This window comes from Centrocercus urophasianus, unplaced genomic scaffold (genome assembly GCF_019232065.1).
Source record: "Centrocercus urophasianus isolate 14NV4802_14NV808 unplaced genomic scaffold, USGS_Curo_1.0 seq_118, whole genome shotgun sequence".
Classification (NCBI taxonomy): Eukaryota; Metazoa; Chordata; class Aves; order Galliformes; family Phasianidae; genus Centrocercus; species Centrocercus urophasianus.
In genome coordinates this window covers 37,450-50,839 of record NW_024884342.1, presented here as the reverse complement: position 1 = coordinate 50,839, position 13,390 = coordinate 37,450, and the positions used below count along the sequence as shown (strand labels likewise).

Below are 13,390 nucleotides of genomic sequence, written 5' to 3'. Positions count from 1 at the left end.
CAAAAGTGAGAGAAAATCAAGGAAAATGGAAAAAAAAAAAAAAAAGAGAGGAAAAAGAGGCAAAGGGAGAAACGAACGAAAGCTGCCTGTATGGGGGAATATTTGGGGAGCGGGACAGAAGTGGCAAAAGCCGCTTGGAGGGCGAAGAGCGAGCGGCAAAACGAAACGGGATCACCGCGCAGGGACGGCGCCGCCCGTGTGAATCGCGGCCCAACAGCGCCCCCTGGTGGCGCTCCGCTCCGGAACCGCGCGGCCCGAGGAGGGACTGCCTCGGAACCCTTGCTCCGAAAGTAATGCCTCCTGCTTGTTTCCACGGAAACTACAAAGAGCACGGCGACGATTGTCGATAGAGCAGATTCTCAGCCACATGACACCGTTCTTTTACGGTCACCACCATGAGCTGTGCCTTTTAGGCAGCGATGAAGAGCCTGCAAACCATTCCACTCTGCAGCGCATCACCTACCACCTCACTGTGCTCCGTCAGCATTCACCAAACATCAGTGAATGTCAGCAGGTGTCTTTTTTTCTGCATGGAGGCGTTCAGTGTAACACCTTTGCTCCATCCTCACTTCCACGTCAGATGCCATTCCGGCAGACTGCCCCTCTGCTGCCATCCATCACATGGCAACAACATGGAATTGAGTATTCAGATACACAGAAGGTACAACCTCTACTGCTACATCCCACCAACATCCGCCTCTGACATCATGGGGCAACACCATAAAATAGGAGGCATTACTTTTGGAGCGCTTTGGAGAAAGGGAAAAGCAAGCACGTGGAACCTTAAGAGGGGAAAAGTGGGGAGAAAACGAATGAGACAGGAAGGAGAAGCATACAAAAACAGCCATGGGAGTGATGGTAAGAAAAGGAAAAGACAAATTCAAATGGTGGGAATGAAACTTGTGTAATACGTACAGGAAAAAGCAGAGAAACAGGACTGAAAGCCAAACTGAGCAATGGAGGGAGGTGAAGACCAAGGAGGATGCCCAGTTCGTGCAGGCAGCAAGGAGCCCTCGAGCATCCTAGGGGTGAGAACAGCACAGCCATCAGCTCTGAGCCCCCCTGACCCACAGCCTGCCCCAGCCAGGGGATGCCCCCAAATGTAATAGGAGCTGATCCTGCACCCCTTCATTCTCCTCCTGCAGGAGCTTTCAAAAGCTTCATTTACTCGCAGGACAGCGCAAACAAAACTGAGCCTCTTCCACATTTTCTCTCTAATCCACATTTCCCACAGCCCTAAAAAGTTTGGTACGGGTCGGTTTTACCTGGAGGGAAGGCAACGTTGAGATGCCAGCAGCATCGCCCGGTACCATTGTGCAACAGATACATTACAGAACAGAGGCTGAGACCTGTCTTACTGGAGTTCCCCTGTGTTATTTCATGGCCAAGCAAGCATCGCTGCTCCCTTATCAGTTGCTGAGCAGGAGGCAACAAGCTTGAGCTCAGGAATGAGCTTTATCTGGTGGCACCAGTTCCCCAGGAGCATCTGGAAGAGAAGAAAGATTTCACCTCATGGCACCAGGGTTTGAGCCTCCATGTTTCACAGCAAACGCTTTGCTTGTAGGGGAATAGATGGGACGTCCACCTAGCCCAGCATGCTGCTTCACAAAAAAGAAAGAGCCCATTAGAATATAGAAAGTGGATTTAAATACTGAGAGCGAGTAGAAAGCAGGGACTAAGGGAGTATTAATATTTATATTATGCTGGTGGCTTACGAGCAATAAAAATACTGCACTGCCTTACAGGAAAGGCTCCGAGGCCATCACTGCTGAGCACACAGCTCCTGAGGGGTGCCTCAGCCTCAGCAGGGCTGTGCATGGCACAAACACCCAGAAAAGGCACTGCGTGAAGACCTCAAGGACAGTAATGCACTGATGGTGCTCAGTGCTGCACCCACAGCGTCGCCTCCAGAAGCAGAGCATTGGTTTGCAGCCCAGGGGATGCACCTGGCTCCGTGAGCAGTGCTTTTCCTGCAGGACCTCTCCCAGCAGGTCCCAGGTTCACACTGTACGTCAGTCATTCCACTCCATCTCCTGTGACTTCACCTGCATCCCATAATCCAAGGCCACAGCATCTCTGTCCCCTCTGGGCAGGCAAAAGATCCCACTGATGTCCAGGAATTCCATGCCAAGAGAAAACCAAGAAGCACAAGAGAACCTACAAAGAGAGTAAGCCTGAAGCTCCCCCATTACACTGACGTCTGACTGCAGCTCTCCAGCACCCAGCCCTCATTCATTACCTTATGCTTGGTTTAGGAGAGCTGGCTTGGCAGGCTGCCCCTATGAATACATGAGGTTTCCCCCTGTGAATGTGCCATAACTCCCCCTCTCCAAACTCACCACAGCCTTCTCCAGGTGAGAGCCACCTCCATTCTTCAATCTTCCTGATCGAGCCGTTCCATCTGCATAAACAGAGCCATGAAGGAGAACAGCCACACCAACCCAAATCCCAAAAAAGAACCCACTTACAGGAGGCATTTATCAGCACATCTTATAAGGGACACCGTTCCAAAATTAGGAAGTGCTTCATTAAGCCAATGCCAGCCAGGAGGATGCCCTCATCCTTCTCCAGAGGACAGTGACATTACCTGAGCTATGAAACATCGCAGTCAGCAGCAGGAACACACCAAAGTCCTTATCACTAATCTTATCTGTAACTTTTACCCGTTGCCATGCACAACTATTTGCATCCAAACCTGCTAAAGCAATACCCAGCAATGGGCTGCTCACACGTGCCAGATGGAAAGCAGCAGGCATGCATGCAGTGATTTTGCACTCGGAACCCCTGTGCAACTTTGAAGTCGTGCTGTGAATGCCCTTTGCTAATCAAAGCTTCACCGAGGCAGTTGGAATGGAGCTGCAGGTTGCAGCCATTGCTCTGCTGTTACACCTTGAGCCTGAGTGTCGTTGCCGTGGCACATGAAGTGTCTGAAGGTGCTTCTCCAAGATACCAGACACCCAAAGCAGTGAGCACACATACCAAAGCATCTGTCCCTGCTGTAGCTGTTGCACTTTGCCCATCCAAATCCACGCCTTGAGAACTTCACCTGACAGTCACCATTCTTCAGACACGGAGAGCAGCTCAGCCAGTTCTGAACGCTGGGATGCTCTTATCCTGGCCCTGTAGACTTGAACGAGGTCCTGGAAGATGAAACTGTATTCTCTGTATTACACATTTGTATAAATAAATGCAATTATAAGTGTACATACATGAAGACCACGGTTCAGCAAGCCAGTCAGCTGTGCTCAGAGGAAAGAGCTGATCTTAGAGAAATCAGCCCCTGTGCCACCAAAGCTGAAATTGCCTTCAACTCTGATCTCAGAAAACACCAAAGCTGAAGTTGAACTTTGTTCCTTTCTTCTCTATTACAGAGGAAAGACAAACATTTGCATGGGGTTGGACTCCATGATCTCTAAGTTCCCTCCCAACCCCTACAATGCTGTGAATGGAAGACAGAGGTTGTCTTAATGAGGATGTAAGTACACCCATCCTCCCAGATCTTAGGCCAGCTACGTGCTTTCCCCTTCCCAACCTTCATTATGAGATACACCTCATCTAACAGCCAAGCACGAAGACTTCTTGTCCAACCTTTACCAAGCAGCCTCTATCCTTGGTTTAAAGTTCTGCACATTGGAGTTATCCCAGCGGTGCTATAAGCCCACGCTATTATTCCTCGTGCTGGTACACAAATGAAGAAAGATGGTCACCAGATTAGTCTCATATCTCAAGCAGCCCCACGAAATACCGATGATACAACATCAGCAAGTTTTTGGCCTTTATTTGAAGGCTTTCAACAGTTACAGTAAGAATTGTCATTGCAAACCAGGATTTCTGAAAAAAATTGAACAATAAAAGTTAGAAAACATCCACGAGCCCAAGTCAGGCAGAATGGAGACTGAGCTTTTGGTTCTTCCATTCCGCCTGTATTTCAAATATCTGACAAAACTAAGACACTAAGGAAGGCTGGGCTGCTCCATAGGTGAGCAGTACAACAGATTAACAGCACATACTGTACCACATAGCAGAGTAGCTGTGTCAGGTCTGTGGGTTTGAGCTGAGCTAATTGTCATTTGCTTCCCAAAAAGGACACCAGCAACAGCTTGTACCAACATTACCTATGATGTGGCCATTTAAGCTGACCACGAGGCTGCCCCCCACCCTGGGGGCACAGAAATGATGTAAGGAACTGGAAATCTTAGCAGCATTTGACTTAGAAGACTGCAGTTTCAGTTGAGTTCCAATGCACATCGGGTAGGACCGCGCGTCCAGTCTCACAAAGCACAGCTTTCTGACTCCCAGCAGAAGAGCACATTGGCTGGCTTTTAGTAGCAGAGCTCAGAACCAACCCCACGCAGCCCACGGGTTGACCTGGGTGCCCCGCAGTCCCACGCAAACCTCATCCTCACCACACAGACCTCAGGCAGCCCCACATCCCAGCACATCACCGGTGGAATAACGCAGCATTTCAAGTCGGTGGAAGCATGATTCTGAGCTCCAAGTAACCAAGTAATGGTCAAGAAGATTTTATGTGCATCAAAAGCCCCCGGGTTCCACATCTGCACTCCTGCAGTGCAACCCCAGCTCCAGCACCAGCGATGTCCACCCTACAGAACAAAGCACCCACAGAGCACAGCAGGAGGACAACATCTCAGTGGTGGGGATGAACTGCAGCAATGCTTCCCCCAGCACACTCCAAGGGAAGCTTCAGCATTCCTGCTACCCACAGGGACACACAGCTAGGGTTGGAGGGTGAGAGCTGACACTGCAGGGCCTCAATGCTCCAACCATGAGAAGCACTGCGAGCTCTAGGGCTGCCTGACCACATCTGAAAGCACGAGACACTCCAGCAGACATGACACTCTTGAAATACAGAACTTTATTTAGAAACTGCTTAAAATAGAAAAACCCTGTCAAGAAAAATCCAAGTCAAATATGGTTTTCTCAGTAAAATGGAGTTTTAGGGCAACGAAAGTCTAAAAGGCCACAAGAGAAATAGCACCACTGCAATTTCAAACAATGGCTGGATACTTGCATTTTTTTGGCATTCACTGAATTTGGGTTTTTCTCTGAATTTCACAAAGATTCATGCACTACACAACAATTACCATAAGATGCTCTCCTACACACGTTTTAGGACAAGCTACCACCAGGAACGAATGAATACAGCACAACAGGACTGATGGATCTCAGTAGTGGAGGGGAATCAGAAGTCTTGCAGGATCTTGCCAAACACAACAGTAATGAGGGGGCATGAGAGCAAAAAAAAAAAAAAAAAAAAAAAAAAAAGGGACAATTAAAGAAAGTACTTTAAATATTAATATTTAAGTTAGTCTCAGTACTGTATTTTCTGCAATAACATTAGCTCTGTTAGCCAGCATCTCTTAGTTTTGACCCCAGAAGACCACTGAACTGGCAAGTGTTACTATTAGATAAGCCCTGGTCTGAGGAAAAAAAACAAAAAGAAAAGAGAAAATCATCATCCTCATGTGCTCAATTCACTTTCATTCTATGAGCTGCACACAGCCCAACCCTGCTGCAACCACGGGGTTGGACCAGAGCACCTTGGGATGGGAAGGGAAGGGTGCGAGGCCATAAGCACACCAACAGAAACAAACAGAACAAGCAGAAAGGAGGAAAGTACTTCAGGAGAACCTTGTAGGCAGTAAGACTGGTGCCCTCTGCTTTCATTTATGGAGCTTTTTTTTTCTTTAATACAGAAAACACAGTACGTTTTGGCAAAGCCATCAGCCACAATGCCATAGTAAAAAAATGCTTTAGCAGTCCTCAAGGTAATTTATGTGTCTCAGCTGTTCATACTCCCTCTAATCTTGTGACAGGCAACATTAAGGCCTATTTCATTGAGAACTAATCACTCAGTAAGCAGCTTTATGCAGGAATGGAGGTTTGTTTAAGAGCCCCTCGGACAGCAGGGAGGGGAGCGGAGCGTCTCCCCAGGATGAAGCACATAAAATCTCCTGTCACATTACTTCAATTTTGGCATTTGGAAGCATATTTTAAATACTCTTAAGGCATTTTATTATCATTTCCGTGCTGCAATTTCACATGAACTCCATCTTTCCATGAGTCAGTCTTTACGTTCTCTACTACACACCACCTCAGGTACAAAAAAAGTCTTTCCACGAACCAGTGTTTACCAGCAAACCAACAAGTTCCAAATGTTCAGCCTCTTGCTCCCTAAATATACCACCTAGATGTGAATACTGCTCTGCTACAGAGTGAGAGAGTTTCTAACTCAAACCCACTGCAAAAAGAGTGAAACTTCCGCAAAGTGCACTTTAAGAAGAGGTAACTTTTTTTGCTTATGAAAAGAAACCAGTGAGTCCTCTAAGAATAAAGTGGAGTATTTTACAGTTAAGCACATGATCTGGGGCACAGAATTCCGATGTTGCTGCTCTGCTGGTACAGTGTGTGGTCTGTTAATACTCTTCTTGCTCCTCCTGCGGCGCTCCTTCGTCAGGTATCACAAAGCCTTCCTGCAGGGAACACAACGAGGCTCGATGAGAAGCCAACACCCGAGCACTTCCCAGCTCTCTGCACGCTCCTTGCATTTTAGTTATTCCTACTTTGGATCCTGACAACGAAGCACCCTTCAGTCAACCACTCACAGTGTCCCCAGCAAACTCACTTTCTTCAGCTTTGACCTCTGTGTTACACAACTCCTCAGGTGAGCCCAGCCACGCTTGTGGCCTGACCATAACAATGTAAATTTAAAGGGGACAAAAAAAAGGAAGAAAGCAAGCAGAAGAAACAAGACAGCTTCCCATAGTGAGGCAGGACAGGGGGGGGAGGATGACTTACATCTGTGGCATAAAGAATTTCCACAATCCTCTGCAGCACTGGGTCGTTCTCGCCTTCGTTCTCCTGGCAGATCAGCTCAATGTTCCGCAATTTGCCGAAGTAGAAATCCCTCTCCTTCTCCAGGTCTTCAACAGTAAGCTTCAACACGTTGATCTGCCCACAAGAATCAATAATGATTTACCCACCAGTGGCATCTACCCTCAAGGTGGGGGTCCCCCAAGATGCTCAGAGGTGTGTTTGTAAGCAAAGCATTTCAGAAGTAACCAAGACATCAGGGAAAGGCTGTGAGGGCAAGAGGAGGTTCTGTTTCTCAAGTTGGAGTATTTCTACAGCCAACACCCAGCCCAACACATGCAATGCCACATGGAAATTCTAAAAGGCTTATTGCATGACATGGGTAAAAATCCAACTGCCTGCAGCTTCTTCTGCTAACACATTCCTCCAGGACAGCCCTCACTGGTGGCAGCTTCAGCTCCATTGCATTCAGCATTTCGGGGACGCAGCAGCTGCTCATAGCTCCGTTGGAATGCTGTGATAGCTGCAACACAGCTGTGGAAATACTTGAAAGCAAAGCTATGTGCGATATGGGACACAGCAGATTTAAATGTCTGGGGGCTTGTACTGCAAAAGGGGCTTTGCTGCTATCAGGAGAGCAAGGCCAGCACACCAAAGGCTTCTGATTAAGCCACTTTAAATGAACCTACTAGACAGAAGAAAGCGATCTGTCTCTCCCCAGCACAGCCATTTCATGCTATTAAATATCTATACCTATACATCCAACAGAAAGCCCAGGTCAGTACCTCAGGCCATTCTGGCAACACACCTGCTCAATCAATCCCGCTGATTCATCATCTCCCGCAGCCTTTTTGACCATCCCAGTGCTGCCTTTGGGAGTTGCTGGGGTCCTCTGTGCAACAATGGGCCTCTGTGGGGCTGCAAGATAAATGTGCTGTTACTTCTTCTCAGAACACCCCTCCTCCTCCCCCAAGGGTGGGGTCCCCCTTCCAGGCATGTCACAATTTGAAGGCACGTTCATCAATGAAGTGTTCCTTCTTCACCACCACCCCCTCCCCCCCCCCCCACATCCACTGCCTTCAGCACACCCTGACACCAACCCTTGCCATTCTCTTTCTGTAACTCCTCTCTGTAACTCACTCAGAGACTGAAGCCCAGCATTTGGGATGAGACACGACATCTCCATACACCAATTTTAAACCATGGAATGGCTTGAGTTGGAAGGGATCCTTAAAGGCCATCAGGCCCAACCTCCTGCAGTGCACCCACGGGTGCAGCTCCTCTGCATGGACACCCACAGCTCCATCAGTGCTCACAGCCCCCAGCCTGACCTGAGTGCCTGCAAGGCTGGGCACCCACCTCATCTCTGTGCCACTGCCTCACCACGTGTATTGTCAAAACCTTCTCCCTTATATCCTATCTAAACCTCCTCTCCTTTAGCTTGAAGCCGTCTCCCCTTGTCCTGTCACACAGACACTGCTTAACAGTCTGTTCCCTTCTTTCTTACAGCCCCTTTAGATACTGAAACAGCGACCCAGCCTCATTTCCTTCAGTTTTTAAGGGCTCGAGATCACCTTGAACTCGTTTCTACCTGCACTGCCAGTACCGAGAGGTTTCTTGGGTTTGTTCACCACTGGAGCAACGAGGTTTGGTGCCATTGTCTCCTGGCCTTGTCGGGCAGCCACGGGGTCGTATTCCTTCCCATCATAGTTTGCATCAAAAAATTTTTTGAACCACTGAACAAATTCAAAGTTGTCCTGAAATTTTCCTTTCACTAGTTTGTCCACAGGAATTATCTGGAGAAAAAAAAAAATAGCAATAAATAATAAAACGTGTTGTAAGGGGAAAGAACCTCTCTGCCTTATATAATAAGGGTTTTTAAATTGGAAGCAAATGCAATTCTTTGTTTATTTTGGAGAAAAAGCAGTAAATTGTGAAGTCTTGCCTGTAAGCCACGAGTTGAGAGCCTGAGGTCTGGCAGTGGGCAGAAGGCATTCCCTTGATTCCCCATTTGATTCCCTGTGAGCACAGCCCTGCTGTGGGCACACTGCTCCAGGTACAGCCCCGGGGAGAGGAGAGATGCAGTGTTGGAGCTGCTGGCCAACACAGCACGAGATGCCCTCTTCATTGGGAGCAGCTTTAGCAAGGGAATGCTCTGCACTGCACCAAGCACGCCACCAATAACTTCCACCTCCATAAAGCACTCTTCCATAAGCACAGCACTCACTTGATCCAAACACGTATTTCCAAAGATCCCATTCTCACCAGTGGAACAACACACACTGGTAAAGAGGAAGGGGAAATCCTTAAGACCAGCACACCAACAGATTATTGGGACGCACTGCTAGGAACAGCTTCACGCCACGTAAGCTCAAACATGATTTCTCAGGTTTCAGTACTGGTCAACACTACATAAGTTGAATTGAGTTAACATGGAAGAAACTATCTCCAGCATTAAAGACTGCAAACGCAACCTTTGCTCTAGTAAATATTGCATTAATTTAGGTGTGAACCAAAACTTGTGAGATTTGTAAGCTGACAAACCCTGCCCCCCAGATTGCAAAGCGCACGCCGCCCGTTTGGATCCCAGGAACAAGGAGAAGCAACTCCAACCCAACTTACTTTGTCAACGCCCATTCGTTTGAAACCTGCTTGTAGAACCTTGAAGTTCTGAATGTATTCATGTTCCAATTTTGCTTGAAACTTCACCTTCTTGAGAGCTACTGAACCTGGGAAGAGCATGTCCATGAACTGGCAGTAAGCAGCACCTGTGAGAGAGAAGAATAGCATTCCATGATGAACAACAGATGATCAGCCAGAGCAGCACACTGCCCAGCCTCATTCCACCAGTGCACAAAGCCCTTAGAGGAGCAGAAAGGACATAACAGGACCCCTTGGCCTGATTTGGAAGCGTGGCTGTAAACAAGCTGCAGAACTAAGGGTCTGGCCCCATGGCTTGAGCTCTTGTACCCAAGAGCAGTAACACCTCTGTAATTCCAAGAGGGAAAATCCAACTCAATGTGGCGTCCCATCCCTCATGGGCATCAGAACTCTTATCAACATTAACAGAGCTGAACTGGAAGAAGTATTCTTCTAAAAATTATGTTTAGTTGTTTTTAAAATAGTGTCTTATATACTACCTACAAAGTTCAAGGTGCTCTCAGAAGTAAGAGAGTAAAGTAAGTTGAATCACATTTCCTTTCAGCATCTGAAGGGGCTGTAAGAAAGGAGGGGAGAGACTCTTTAGCAGGCTCTGTGTGACAGGACAATGGGAATGGTATCGAGATAAAGGAGGGGAGGTTTAGATGGGATATAAAGAAGGTTTTTACAGTGAGGGTAGTGAGGCAGTGGCACAGAGATGAGGTGGGTGCCCCATCCCTGCAGGCACTCGGGTCAGGATGGGGGGCTGTGAGCACTGATGGAGCTGTGGGTGCCCCTGCACACTGCAGAGGTTGGAGGAGACTTGAACAGGTCCCTTCCAACTCAAACCATTCTATGGTATTTAAGTCACACTTTAATCAGAGAACTGAAATAAGACACTATTTCCTTCTTGTTCATTTTAAATCCTTCAAGTCCTTCAATTCAGCTCTCACTGTAATAGCAGGGGGTGGGGGTGGGGGGTGGTTCAAGCAGAGAGCCACCCCCAATGATGAGCTTTTGCACAACACACACACACACTCCCCAGAAAGACAGTTTAAAACTGTGTTATTACACTGCAGTGATGATGCACACTTGTGTGTCATCAGCAACACAAGCACAGCATTCTGAGCGCAACATCTCACCCCACATCAAACACTTCAGAGGACACAGAGAGCAATGGGAGCCTTAGCTTAAAACAAATAGCTGCATGGCAAACGTCTGAGGGGCACGAGGCCAAGAAGCAGTGCACTGTATTGCCCTGAGCCAGCCCAGCTCCCTGCAAAGCTTCTGGGCCCCAAACTGAGGTGGAGCACACTGAGTTCAGCCCAGCTGAGTTCAGCCCAGCAGTGCTCATCGCTTCTCCTCTTTGTGGCTGCAGATCTTCAGTTTCCTTCAGCCCCAGAGTTTTTCCTGCATCACCTTATTAGACAGAAGCCACCAGAAATACCTGCCTGACGTGTATTCTGAGTTCCCTCCTTCTCTCCATCTTTGGGAACGCTCCTTCCTCAGCCCCACGCTGCACTGCCAGCTCCCAACGTAAACTTCTGCCTCCTTTTGTTCAGCCCCAACTGCCTTATTCCAACCTCACCGCGTGAGATGTGCTCCTACCTCTCCTACCCGGGCCCTTTCATCTCCCTGCTGCAGTTATTCAAATCACCACCTCTCACCCAGGCTGCCTTCTTAGCCTTGGGTTTGCTTTTCTTTCCGCGTTGCCCCACAGCCCATTATTGCTCTCTTCCTTTCACCCAGCCTCCTCCCCCACACTCCTCCCTGCACGATGACATGTGACTTCACTTCTGGAGCACCAGCACTTCCCCTTTCGCTGCACACAACCATCAGATATTCAGCTCTGGCAGATCAGCTCACAGTGACTCCGGGTCAGGCTGAGGTGCTCCTTCACTACAGGGGGGGGTGGGAATTCCCAGGGGTGAACCCAGACCCACCAGTGTGTTCCCTCACACCCCTGTGCCCTGTCTGAACCCGCAGGCATTTCCCAATGGTCTTCCCCCATAAGGGATCACATCCATTTATGCTCCTTACTGCACTCTCAGGACTTCTCCTGCCCGTTCAGGCTAAATACTTGGGCTCCCCACTAATAAACAGCCTCTCTTAGGAGCATTTTTCTCCACATTGACCCTAATTTCTTCTCATCCCACTTTTGCTGTAGCAGATCAGAAGATCGTAACTTCCCATTACGTTCCCATCACGTTTTCACTATTAAAATCCATTTCAGTACAACTCCAAACCATTATAACACCAAACGCAGGCCCAGCACCGCCCACAGCTCCGCTCCCACTACCGACACAGCCACACGGCTGCTTCCACGGACCTCTTCGCCATCTCTCAGCTCCAAACCAAACCCGGACGTCCCTTCCCGCACCCCTCACCTGAGCACAGCTGCTCGATCTTGGTCAGCGTCAGCTGCAAGGATTCGTTGATCCACGCCAGCATGTCGTGCCGGCTCAGGTTGTCGCTCGTCACCGACGTGGAGTACACATTCACAGCCATTTTCTGCCAGACAGAGCAGCGGGTGGGACCGCCGCACCCGCTCACGCCGCAGCCCCATCGCGGCTCGGAACCCCGCACGCAGCGTTGCTCCCCCTCCCCCCAGCACCTCCCGGCCCTCCACCCGCTCGGATCTTCCCTCCCCGCGGGGCGAACCAGCCCCACAAAGCGACGCCTCCCCGCAGCACCCGCGGCGGGCACGGCCGCCCGCACGCCTCCGCAGCACAGCGCAGGGCCCGCGCCCCTCCCTCCTCCGCCGCGCGGCCCCCGCGGAGGGGCGCGCCCGGAGTCAGGCCGAGCCCCGCACGCCGCACCCGAGCTCCCCGCGCCCGCCGGCCCCGCGCGCCCGCACCCAGCCACCCCGACCCGCGTCCCCCCGGCCGCCCGGCCCCTCCCGGCCCGTTACCTGCCCCGCACTCGCCCCGTCTCCTCCGCGTTCAAACCGGCCCCGCCCGCTGCCCGGGACCACGTCACGCGCACGCGGCGCGCTCACGTCACCCGCGCAACGTCACGGCGGCCGCAGCGCAGGAAGAACGGCGTGCTGGTGTGGAGGGCGGGGCCACCGCGCGGCTCCGCCCACTCCTGAGCGCTCGCTTGCGATTGGTGGGTTCTGCTAGCCCCGCCCACTCCGCGGCCCATTCATTAGCGCTCGCCGGGATGCCGCGTGCCGGCGGGGCAAGGCGATGAATGAACGCGGTGCGCGCAGTGCGCGCCGCCCGCTGGCGCAGAAACACGGCTTTCAGTCTTTTAATTCCGCGGTGCTGCGTGGCAAGCGCGAAATCATCGATCCCTTTCCTTTCCCCATATGAAAATCGGTAAACTGCTCGGCCAACGCACCGTTTTGAGTTCCCAGTACAAAAAAACAAACCAGAACACTGTATGAAACACATTCAACAAGACAATATTTTTTTTTTCTTTTCCTCTTATTTTAAAAGATTGTATAAAAACCCACAAAACTTTGGACATCAAAAATCCTTTAACTAAAAAAATAGCACCAGGGAGAGTTAGAAACCTTTACAAAGCATTTAAAAAGGCATTTCTGAGATCTACCTCCTTGCAACGTGTTTATGAGCACACCATAAAAGGCAGCGTTCCAAGGAAGACTTGTCTGTGATTCTCATCAAGTCAGCTTAATGCCAGGACCGCTCTCGTTCCCCTTTTATCTTTGTTTGCTTTCCCCAAGTCCTTTTTTTCTCTATTTTCCTTTTAATCAGACGGGAAGGGATGCGAGATCCAGCACACGAAATGGAGGATGCGACGGAGAGGAGCCCACGTGGCTTTAAGAAACAAAACTCATGGGATGGGGTGGCAGAGGGATGGGCACCCCGGTGGCACCCATGGATGGACCTTGGCTGCTGCTGGGTGACAGCAGGGGGTGGTAACACTGCCCGCCCTGCCCACCCCATGCACT

General features: G+C 50.0%; 1 protein-coding gene and 1 long non-coding RNA gene across 3 annotated transcripts; both read right to left on the bottom strand.

Annotated features, from left to right (window-relative positions):
- Positions 1–1,233: 1,233 nt before the first annotated feature.
- Positions 1,234–3,300, bottom strand: LOC122155497. Its single transcript, XR_006167262.1, has 3 exons — positions 2,980–3,300; positions 2,340–2,401; positions 1,234–1,486 (listed from the first exon to the last, which is right to left on the bottom strand). It is a non-coding gene; the product is annotated as an uncharacterized LOC122155497 (long non-coding RNA).
- A 1,556-nt stretch (positions 3,301–4,856) lies between these two features.
- MAPRE1 (microtubule associated protein RP/EB family member 1) lies at positions 4,857–12,467 on the bottom strand. Of its 2 annotated transcripts, none has more exons than XM_042809376.1 (7): positions 12,386–12,467; positions 11,862–11,985; positions 9,457–9,602; positions 8,426–8,630; positions 7,643–7,752; positions 6,820–6,972; positions 4,857–6,494 (listed from the first exon to the last, which is right to left on the bottom strand). In XM_042809376.1, the coding sequence occupies exons 2-7, from the start codon at positions 11,980–11,982 to the stop codon at positions 6,438–6,440; spliced, it is 792 nt and encodes a 263-aa protein (XP_042665310.1). In that variant the 5' UTR covers positions 11,983–11,985; positions 12,386–12,467; the 3' UTR covers positions 4,857–6,437. The 2 variants fall into 2 exon arrangements, with proteins under 2 accessions (XP_042665310.1, XP_042665311.1); XM_042809377.1 differs by having other exon boundaries at positions 8,441–8,630.
- Positions 12,468–13,390: the final 923 nt, after the last annotated feature.

Coding starts and splice junctions, on each gene's coding strand:
- MAPRE1 (XM_042809376.1), bottom strand. CDS start 11,982: ATGGCTGTGAATGTGTACTCCACGTCGGTGACGAGCGACAACCTGAGC. Junction 8,631..9,456: donor AACGAATGGGCGTTGACAAA/GTAAGTTGGGTT, acceptor TTTTTTCTCCAG/ATAATTCCTGTGGACAAACT. Junction 6,495..6,819: donor AAATTCTTTATGCCACAGAT/GTAAGTCATCCT, acceptor TGTTCCCTGCAG/GAAGGCTTTGTGATACCTGA.